The 11,570-nt window shown below is 40.1% G+C and overlaps 1 protein-coding gene across 1 annotated transcript in view; it reads right to left on the reverse strand.

Moving 5' to 3' along the window:
* LOC307171157 (uncharacterized protein) overlaps positions 1-11,156 on the reverse strand; it is a gene marked incomplete at its 5' end in the record, with an annotated part of 38,231 nt that extends 27,075 nt beyond the window's left edge. The window contains one exon of the mRNA XM_079892615.1: positions 10,508-11,156. Within this exon, the coding sequence (XP_079748741.1) occupies positions 10,508-11,156 (649 nt within the window). The remainder of the gene's footprint in view (positions 1-10,507) is intronic.
* Between the last annotated feature and the right edge of the window lie 414 nt (positions 11,157-11,570).

Consider the following 11,570-nt stretch of genomic DNA (forward strand, 5'->3'; position numbering starts at 1 on the left):
TCTTACAATACAACTTTAACATAGTAGGGTGTCCTGTTACTTTATCCTCTACAGCAGGGATAGCCACTTTAATCTAGTTTTAAACTGTCCTGCAGAGTTTAGCTCCAACCCTGATTAAACACACCTGAACAAGGCAATCAGTGTTTTCAGGATTACTAAATAGATACAGGCAGGCGAGTTTTTATCAGGGCTCAAGCTAAACTCTGCAGGACAGTGGCCCTCCAGGACCGGAGTTGTCTATCCCTGCTCTACAGTAAAAGACCTGGGTGTTATATTAACCTGTCTTTTGAAAATCATATTTCATATGTTACCAAAATAGCCTTTTTCCACCTTAGAAATATTGCTAAGCTACGTAATATGCTATCTGTTTCTGATGCAGAAAAGTTAGTTCATGCGTTCATGACCTCGAGATTAGATTACTGTAATGTTTTATTAGCTGGTTGTCCTGCATCCTCAATAAACAAGCTACAGTTAGTCCAAAATGCCGCCGCTAGAGTTCTTACTAGATCAAGAAAATATGATCATATAACACCAATTTTATCATCACTACATTGGTTACCTATAAAGTTCCGTATTAATTACAAGGTATTGCTACTGACTTATAAAGCCCTAAACGGCTTAGCTCCAGTCTATTTAACGGATCTTATATCGCCCTATAATCCATCGCGCTCTTTAAGATCACTAAATTTGAGGCTTTTGGTCATACCTAGGATATCCAGATCAACCAAAGGAGGGAGATCATTTTCACATTTAGCTCCAAAAGTCTGGAATAGCCTTCCTGATACTGTTCGTTGCTCAGACTCGCTCTCCCAGTTTAAAACTAGATTAAAGACGCATCTCTTCAGCCAGGCATTTATATAATTTTTAATCTTACAGTTAAATCCGGTCTCTACTTCATAAACGCCAGAGGAGAACTGGCCCCCGACTGAGCCTGGGTTCTCCCAAGGTTTTTTTTTTTTCTCCATTAGGTCACCTGATGGAGTTTTTCGGTTCCTTGCCACTGTTGCCTTTGGCTTGCTCAGTTGGGGATACTTAATTTAATCAATCAACAATACTATTGATCAGCATTACCAAACGTGGATGTTTTACACTATAATCAAACACTCACACTGCAGAAGGATGATTGAGGGAGAACTAGATATTGTCCTTTAACACTCTTGAGCCAAGTTTGTTTGGGTGATGGCCATCCCGATGAAATAGTTGTTTCTGACTCCAGAAAAGATTGAAATTGTCAATGAAGTTCACTCCTTTTATATTGCAGGTTTTTTGCAGCCATGTACTAAGCCCAAGCAGTCGTGAAAACCTGTTTGTTCCTCTTGCTGGGAGTAGTCCACTGATGAATGTTTAAACTTTCAGTCTTTCAAGTGTTTCAAAAAGTTCATGGAAATCCTTCTTAAGGAGTTCTGACTGCTCTTTATGAATATCATTCTTCCCCACATGTATGATGAGTCGATTTGCAGTCTTATGTTTCATCAGAATGTTCTGAAGTTCCCTGTTTATATCAGAAGTTCTTGCTTGTGGAAGGCAGCACGTAGTTGTATCCCTGCCGCTAATGTATTATTATGATTATGGAGTCCCCCACTATCAGAGTCCTGGGCTCGGCTGCGCTCTGAGCTGAGTGCCGCTGTCTGCTCGACCTTGAGCGCCAGTTAGCATCAGTGTTAGCTACTGGCCCAATCAGTCTGTGTTCGATCACATTCATCACATTTGGGGATTCCTCATTTACATTCATTAGTATTTCAAATCTGTTCTCAAGAAGTATAGGCGGTGGTAGGTGGTAGAGGATGCTATTGCGGTAATATGTGAGGCTTGTGACAGTCTGATGTCTCGAGTGCCTTTGGGTCTCGCTCCCTGTTTGTGCCATCGATTTGTAAGTCAATCGGCTTGTTTCTCTACCTGTCGAGGAGCACTAGTTTCATGGGACTCACCGGTATGCTGAGGGCATGACGAAACTCTGTTGTGTGCTCCGTCTGGTTTGGTGGTCCCGTAAGTAACTTTGTTTCAAGAATTGCAATCCTTTGTAAAAGTCTGTGGCAGTTAGTGACGCAAGCAGATTCCAGAAGAGGCATTTTCTCTCTTATCCTTATGAGTGTAGTGTTACGTCTTCCCCTTAATCTAGGGGTAAATAGGGAACGACGAACAAAAAAAGTGGAGAGACTTTGAGAATCTCCAGCTCTCCAGTCCCAGAGTCACAGAAAAATTAATAAAACAAGTTTATTTTATCATGGCGTGTCTGCCTTTTATTTAACGTCAGCAGGCGTTTATAAAAAGAAAGATATAAAGTAGAGAAACATATTACAAAATAAATTCAAACAAAAGTATTACCTCGGGAGGAGGGCCCAAGTCAAAAGAAAACAAAATAATACCTCTAACTACAAAGGGGATAACATTAACTTACCTATACAAAACGAAAAGCAAAACAAAACATATAACTTCCCTCACTCCCTAACTAATCCATAAACAGGAGAAAAGTAATGGGTATCCTCTCCCCCCTACGTTACCCATAAAAACGTGTCTAATCATAAATAACGAAAGCTACAGAGGCACATTCTCACACACATTGTGAACATACACCACAGAGCGCAACTCGCTCGTCTGGACTTGGAGAGCGGAACAATCTCAAACGCCACGCTGTCTCTCTCCTTCCTCAGCGCTCTCTCTGCGGTTTTATATTAGACTCCTTAGGACATGCACCAATCAGTGCGCGGGCAGCGCTCATAGGTAACGAGCACAGGTGGTAGCCATCAATTCTACTAATCAGACACAGTTAGAGAGAGAGAGAGAGAGAGAGAGAGAGAGAGAGAGAGAGAGAGAGAGAGAGAGAGTGAGAGAGAGAGAGAGAGAAAGAAACATATGCACTGGCAAATAACACTCTTGGTATACAATACACAAATGAATACGTCCTTGGACGTAACAGTAGGCAGTTGTGTTTTCCTTTCCCCGAAATGTAAGCTGGTCGGGTAAAAGAATTCTGCGTTTTTGTAGTAATCCTAACTTTGTCGTCTGAGCACTGTGCTGATTTGCTGAGGTTAAAATTAGGTGATAAAAGGAAATAAAATATAAAAATATAGGAGATAAAATGTAAAAGCGATCAAGTCAAGTCAAGTCATCTTCATTTATATAGCACTTTTAACAAATGTAGATTACGTATAAACGTATCTAAAACGTATCATTTAATATACGACTGTTTTGGCTTTATAGCGGTTCTTTAATAAAGTTATTTTCCAGCTAAAGTTAGTTTTGATTGATTCGCTTCCGTCGCAACGATCATTTGTTATTAAATTAGGGACCACCAAGACGACACCATTCTCTCTACACAAACTTTAAACGCGATCCTGTGAGAAACGCTGATGGCGTTCACATGCGCATTAAGAATTGGTTCCATAGTTATGTGCGTTTGAATATATGTGTGCAGGTTTGTAATTCCCTACAAACTAAGCCTAAACAAATTACTGGTGTTTCCTTTTGATTCAGAATTTTATTTTATTTTATTTTATTAATTCGGGGTAGATACGCAAATGGAGTATTCCCGACGACACTTTATCTGTAGAGTGGTAGTGGGATCCTCCATAGGGAGAGACTAATTGGCTCTGCAGCACTGCGTTGACATCGGGTCCAAGCAAAGGTCCTTCGTCAGATCTGGATACGGCCTGGATCCGGCAGGCTGCGGGAGAACCTCGGGATAAACAAAGACACTAAAATTAGCGTAGATGCCATTCTTCTCATGATGTAACAAGTACATCAGGATTTATGGGAAGTGTTCCCGGTTCCGGCTGACCTACTATATGCAGCCTAACATTAAATTATAGAAGTTTATAATGTATTATGTGAAAGCTAGGTCAAAGAGATGTGTCTTTAATCTGGCTTTGAACTGACAGAGTGTGTCTGCTTCCTGGACAATGTTAGGAAGACTGTTCCAAAGTTTTGGTGCTAAAAAGGAGAAGGATCTACCGCCAGCAGTCGATTTTGATATTCTAGGTAGGGGTGGGCGATATCTCGATATTTACGATATATCGAGATATTTTTTAAACTCGATATGGATTTTGACATATCGTATATATCGATATATTGTTTATATTTAATTCTGATTTCGCCAATTTGCTTGTTTGCCTTCTCTGTGTTGTGCTCGCGCTCGCCCTCGCCCTCGCCCTCCTCCGCCTCCTTGCTTTTGTTCCCCCTCCCCTCGCGTGTTGTCTCATTCAACCAAGTCCCCCGAGTTCGGTCAGGCACATCAATCTTTCCCCGCCCAGCGAGTGCTTGAAGTGCGTCAGAAACAGCGCGCGCGCGATCAGTTGTTGTTGGTAATTTTTTGTGTAGCGTCGCCTCTCGCCGCATTGCTTTTGTTTGAGGGCGCTTAAAACACTCACACTTAACATGCTCCCCTGTAGAAACGGGCCTGGCAGCTCGCGCCAGGTCTAGACACGGTGAACGTTTCCTGATTGTGACGGATGGCCGAATTTACATGACACATTATAAATTAGCATTAGCCTAAGTTACCTATTCTGCTATATACAGTGTCAAAAAGAAGAGAAGAGGATAAAGGTGGATAAAGACAGAGGTAAAGTGATGTAATGAATGAACAGTTTATCTAAGTGCATAGTAGTAAGATACTGTAATTTAATGGCAGTTATTTTTACCTTAAACTTTATGCTAGCAGTTGTTCTGAGTTCCCCAGAGGCCCCAGACAGTGTGATTTTGTAACAATCATGTCAATTTTTAGATGCATTTTTATCACTTTTTTTTTAAATTAATGTTTTACTCTACAGTTGTGCAGTTTTGGGGGGATATGTGGCATTTTTTTTTTATTTATTTGCCAAAATTAGTAATGATATTTCTATACAGGTTTATTAAAAATAGTGCAATATGTATTATTTCTTCCTTTATTTTACAGTTAAATTATTATTTTTGTATACAGGGATTTTTTTTTTTTTTAAATGTCGCAGAAGCACTTTGTTCCTACATGAACTGCCTACCTATTTGCACTTCAATAAAAAAAGACTTTGTGGTATTTGGCATATTTGTTTTTGCAGTAGTTTTCGGGGGGTTATTTTTCCTGTAAAGATATCGAGATATATATCGTATATCGAGATATAGCAAAATATATTGAGATATATTTTTTGCTCCATATCGCCCAGCCCTAATTCTAGGTATTATCAACTGGCCGGAATTTTGAGATTGCAATAGACGTGACGGACTATAATGCGTTAAGAGCTCGCTCAAGTACTGCAGAGCTAAACCATTTAGTGCTTTGTAAGTAATCAGCAATATTTTAAAATTGATGCGATGTTTAATAGGGAGCCAATGCCGTTTTGACAGAACCGGGCTAATATGGTCATACTTCCTGGTTCTGGTAAGAACTCGAGCTGCTGCGTTTTGAACTAGCTGTAGTTTGTTTATTAAGCGTGCAGAGCAAACACCCAGTAGAGCATTTCAATAATCTAGCCTTGATGTCATGAAAGCATGAACTAATTGTTCCGCATTTGTCAATGAGAGCATATAAGGTAATTTAGATATATTTTTAAGATGGAAAAATGCGGTTTTACAGATACTAGACACGTGACTTTCAAATGAAAGATATCAAAGAGCACACCCAGGTTCCTAACCGACAACGAAGACTTAACAGAGCAGCCATCAAGTGTTAGACAGTATTCTAGATTATTACGTGAGGACGTTTTTTGTCCATGTGACGGGTGCGTAGCTCACCTCACATTTACCTCTACCATGATTTAAATTGTTTTTGAAGTTTAATTTAATATGGTTTGTTACATTATTTTAAATTCCCCTAGTAAAAGAAATAACCACAGGACCAGTTATCAAGTTAAGAGTTTATTAAAGTTTGAAGGTATAGAAGAGTGCACACTAGTGATGTTACATGACACTGAAGCTTCAATGCGTGTATCACAAAGGCGACACAATTTGTAGCGAAGCCCCGTATCGAGGCGTCTATTGGTTTACTAGAGTCACGTGATCGATGACAAACGAAGCCTCACTTTCTGTCCAGTCACATGCGCGTTTCACTTTGGGTGTCAGAAGGCTCGAACTTCAGATCGTATTTAACGAGTCATTGTTGCCTCAGTCTGGTTGATATTTACAATTATTGATAGACATTTAATAACAGATGATCCTATCAGACAATGTCCTTATTCATTGTGTGTGTGTGTAGAGAGGAGAGAGAGAGAGAGAGAGAGAGAGAGAGAGAGAGAGAGAGAGAGAGAGAGAGAGAAAGAGAGAGAAAGAGAGAGAGAGACGTTTAAAATTCTTTACTCAATCAAAAATTACATTACACACTCAACATTAATACAATAAATGTTCAAAAGTATTCACCAAACAAAAGATAAAGAGTTTTCTTCACAAAACATAAACAAACCGCTATTTACACACCATTTGTTCATAAATTCACCCATATTTCCAGTAGTTTTAAAAAATATATATTCTGCCCTTATTCTTGATTCAACAAATGCTATAAACAGAGTCAAAACTTTAACAATTCTTCCTTCCAGAGCAAGTCTGCAAGTCTTCCACATAGCTAATTTTGCTTGCCCAAGTATAAAATTAGCAACAGTACAGCGATCCTTGTTCACTTTAGAATACTTACAGCCATAAATAAAAATTACTTTGTTAAACTCAAAACCCAGCCCATCAATAATTCTTTCCAGCACTTCCAAAAGTGGCACTAACCTTGGACATTCAATAAAAACATGAAAGACCGTTTCATGACTATTACAGGCATGACACAAGGGCAGAACATTCAAGTTGAGTTTGGACACAAAAGCATTAGTGGCTCTCACACAATGTAATATTCTCCATTGCAAATCACCTGAACGTTTTGGAAGAGGACTTTTATAAAAGAGCCTCCAAGAAGGAGAAATATCATCTGCAACTGTGAGTTTTTCCCTCCATTTTGTATCAATTCTGTCATGAAGATCCTTAAAATACGCAGTTTTTACACAGACCTGATACATGTCTTTTTTCCCCACAGAGTGGAAAAGTAGCCCTTTTAATCTCTCAAAATTTAGCAGCTTTCCAACCTGCCTGGTTTCAGGACAAACTCCAGGGCACACACCTAAATCAGGAAAATCAAGATGTGTAGGCCCACCCTCTAGAGAAAGCTCTACAAACTGCAAAAGAGGAAAAGGAAGAGCAGCTTTCAACCCTGAAATCAGCTGCTCTACCACCCTCACAGACCTCAAATCCACCTGACTGGCAATATCTTCTGCTGATCTCCACTCTTTTGAGTCTACATTAATCAAGTGCCCCACTTTAGTAAAGCCTTTCTTCATGCATAACTTAACTATACTATTAGACACGCAAACATTTCCTAAAAAAGGATTAAAAAACAGTGGTTCATTCAAGCCATAATGATCATTTTCAGACCTATACAACCTAAACACTTCCCAAGATTTCAAAACCGATGCATAAAAATTAGCACCAAATGTGACATTTTCAATAAACGGTGACATCAAAAACAGTTGCTTATCAAGATCACCACTACAAAGGGATCTTAGTAAAGTTAGTCCAAAAGACACCCAAGGGATAAAATCTCTAGAAAAAAGCAGTCTCTTGGCAGACTTTAGTCTCATGGCTCTGATTTTAGCTGATAGTTCAATCAGTCCTTGACCTCCTTCATTTACTGGCAAATATAGGATTCCTGAAGGAAGCCAGTGGAAACCATCCCAAAAAAAACCCACAAAGTCTTTCTGTAGTTTTTGTAATAGTTCCTTCGGGGGGTCGATAACAGTCAAGCGATGCCACAGCATAGATGCTGCTAGATTATTAATAACAAGAACCCTCCCTCTGTATGACAATTGAGGAAGAATCCATCTCCATTTCTGTAAACGACCAGCCACCTTTTCATAAACACCTTCCCAGTTTTTCTGCATGTATTGCTCTGTTCCAAGAAAGACCCCCAGCACTTTAAACCCCTCTGAACTCCAGGGGCAGCGCTGAGGAAGTTTAGGAACAGGTCTACCTTCTTCCTCCCATTGGCCTAATAACAACGATGCACTTTTTTCCCAGTTGACTCGAGCTGAGGAGGCTTTTTGATACATTTCAAGAGCCACTTCCAGCTCACGCACATCTTCATTGGATCTTATTATGACAGTGACATCGTCAGCATAAGCACTGAGTTTAACGGATACCATCTCTGATGTAAAAACGCCCGCCGTTGAAACTCCACAAAGTTGACGCCTCAGAAAAGTTAGCAATGGTTCAATGGCTATGGCATATAAAATACCTGACATACTGCATCCCTGCCGTATGCCTCTGCCAACTGAAAAAGGTCTTGTAAGTGAACCACTTATTTTTAAGAAACTATAAACATCAGTATACAATAATTTAACATAAGAACTAAAAACAGAACCAAAACCGAAAGCTTCAAAACATTTAAAAAGAAACTCATGATCCACACGATCAAAAGCTTTCTCCTGATCTAAAGATAAAAAACCCACATTAACATTATTGTCTCTGGCGAATGAGATCAAATCACGAAGCAGAAACAAATTATCAAATATTGTGCGTTTTGGAATACAAAATGACTGATCTGGGTGAATTATTGTCGATATATGGAGTTTTAATCTATTAGTTAATGCTTTTGACAGAATCTTATAATCCACTCCAAGCAAAGACACTGGTCGCCAGTTTCTTATATCCGCAAGATCGCCCTTCTTGGGTAGCAACGTGATAAGTGCTCTTCGTAGACTCAGCGGTAAGGTGCCTCTTTCAAAGCACTCTAAGAAAACTTAGAACAAGTCTTCTCCAATCACTGACCAAAACTGTTTATAAAATTCTGCCGTTAAGCCATCCAATCCCGGAGCCTTTCCAGCAGACATGTCTGTAATAGCAACAGTCAATTCACTTAAGTGCAAAGGCTGATCAAGCTTGGCCTTATCACTCTCCATCAGATGAGGCAGATCCTGGAGAAGTGTTTCTGTTATTTCTCCATCACATGGCTCTGCTTTGTAAAGGTTTTCATAAAAAAGCAGTGCTTGAGCAATTATTTCATGTTCATCAGTTGTTTCACCTCCTTCAGGAAGTTTCAGACGACTTCAAGTTTTTCTATCAACAACTTTCTTCTCCAAATTGAAAAAAAAAAAATGTTGGGGCATCCATGCAATTAAAGGATGTAAACCTTGCCCGGACCAGAGTCTCTTTTGCTTTCTCTTCCAGGAGATTGTGGAGAAGAATTTTCCTAGTTTCCAACACTTCGACAGTACTTCCATCATATTGTTCAATGTTCAGCTGCAAAATGTCCTGTTCAAGTTTTCTCATTTCACTTCCAAGAGTATTCTTATTATGTGCAGTATACTTCTGGCAAAACATCTTAACTTGAACTTTACTAATATCCCACCACTGACTCAGGGATTTATACTGAGACTTACTCTCTCTCCACATCTCCCAGAAAAGTGTAAAAGAGTGCACAAAGTGGTGATCCTGCAAAAGCTTATTGCTAAAGCGCCAGTAGGGGCATTTAAATGTGCTCTGTGCAGAAGTGATATTGACAGACACATAATGATGGTCTGAAAAAGGAGTAGGAATAATAGAACTATCAAGAAACTTTTCACAAAAACTTCTTTGAACATAAATTCTGTCAAGTCTTGCTGCAGAAACCCTATTTGAATTTACTTTTGTCCACGTATATTGTTTTACATCAGGAAAAGCTTCTCTCCAAACATCCACGAGATCATGATAAATTATCAATTTTCTAAAAACTTCTGCTGACGGCCTATGAGGTTCTTCATGATTTCTGTCCACTGTGTGATCTAAAGTGCAGTTAAAATCTCCAGCCAAAACAATAATTCTCCCCTGTGGGACACTGCTTAATGCTGTATGAAGTTTCCCAAAGAAAAGTATAAGTTCAGTCCCAAAATTGGGGGCATATACATTGAAAAGTGAAAAATCGAGCCCATGTAACGCAACATCTACTCTCTGCATTCTACCTGGTAGAACTTCAAAAACGTTCACATTTTGTTTCTTAAACTCAGCTCCAAGAAGAATAGCCACTCCTGCACTATTACTTGAACCATGACTCAGAACAACCTGTCCATTCCATCCACTCTGCCACTGGATTTGATTATTAACATCCGTGTGAGTTTCTTGTAGAAAAACAACACTACTCTTTTTCATAAAAATATACTCAAAAAGACTAGTCCTTTTCAAAGCCTCACGTCACCCATTTATATTTAAAGAGCTAAATTTCAAAGGTGCCATGAAAAAGAGTAAAAGATAACCACACAATAAAAAAACTCCACAAGGGTTATTTGACAACCAAAACATACTCATTTTTTACTTTGCAATTTCAAAGAACTTCTAACGTTGCTAAGAAGTTTCTTGAGATGGTACCGTTTTGGTTTATCAAGCTCTTCAAAAGAAGCCTTCTTCATAGCCAAGGCGCCGGACAATAAAAACAATTTTGCATCAGGGAAAAACGAATCAATTCTCGGTTTACGCAGTCCTTTTGTAGTATCTAAAAAGTGATTAATCTACTGAAGTGAATAAAGTTTGATCTTACCTCCAGAGATGAGCTCCGAATCCTCCCCGTAATTACTCATTAGATCCGTATCATCATGCTCATTTTCAGAGTCATCCATTAAATCCAACGAGGCTTGAGATGAAAAGTCATCTTTACCCTGTTTAGACAATTCCTCAGTAGTAGTATCACTCTCCATTTTACCAGGCTGCGCCTGTCCTCCATCGCAACTCAATTCGGTTTCGGGCATGGGCTGCAAACCCACCTGTCCCGAGCTCGTCTCCGGCTGCGTTGCGGCGGGAGCATGACTCGGGCCGGCTTCCTCCTCAACAGCCTCCTCCAGGCCGTCTCCAGAGGCCTCCAGCACCCCAGTCCCCTCGGGCAGATCACCGGGCGCAGAGATCGCTCCGTCCCGCTGCGGTTCTGACGCCACAGCGGTCGCAGCATCATCCGCGCCGGCCGCCCTCTCACTGTTCTCCGCACCGACAGCCGGTACCAGAGCCGGAGCTGGTTTATCTCGCCTCGGGCAAGTTTGTCTGACATGTCCAAACTCACCGCACACAAAGCACTTCATTGACTCTGAACTGATAAATACAGTGTAATCCTTTCCCTCAATACTCAACTTCGCTGACAGATTCAATGGATCACTCTGAGAAATCAGAATCATTAAAGCCTGACGCCGAAACGACATTATGTGTCTAATCTCCGGACTTTTACACCCAAGAGGAATCATTTTAATTGAACTTACTATTTTTCCATACCTCTGGAGTATTTGCTCTAGTTGTTCATTTTTTACAAACGGCGGTATGTTTGATAAAATGACTTTCTTGGCTGGGCTTGACAAAGGCAAAACAGGCACAAAGATATCTTTGATTATCAACCCTGTTTCAATTAATTCGTTCACCATGCGGCTTTCACTGAGAAAAAACACAATTGCTTTGTTCATACGGGAGGCAGATTTGATATTTGCGCCACCGATCGCCGCACTCACGGCTATCAGACAATCCTCCACTGACACCGCGGCCTCAGGCATACACTTACAACCATGTTTGATGGTTAACTGTGAGAGATCCGCCATCTCTGACCCCTAAATCCTCCCTCTCTG

This window comes from Squalius cephalus (genome assembly GCF_949319135.1).
Source record: "Squalius cephalus genome assembly, chromosome: 1".
In the NCBI taxonomy this organism is placed as follows: Eukaryota; Metazoa; Chordata; class Actinopteri; order Cypriniformes; family Leuciscidae; genus Squalius; species Squalius cephalus.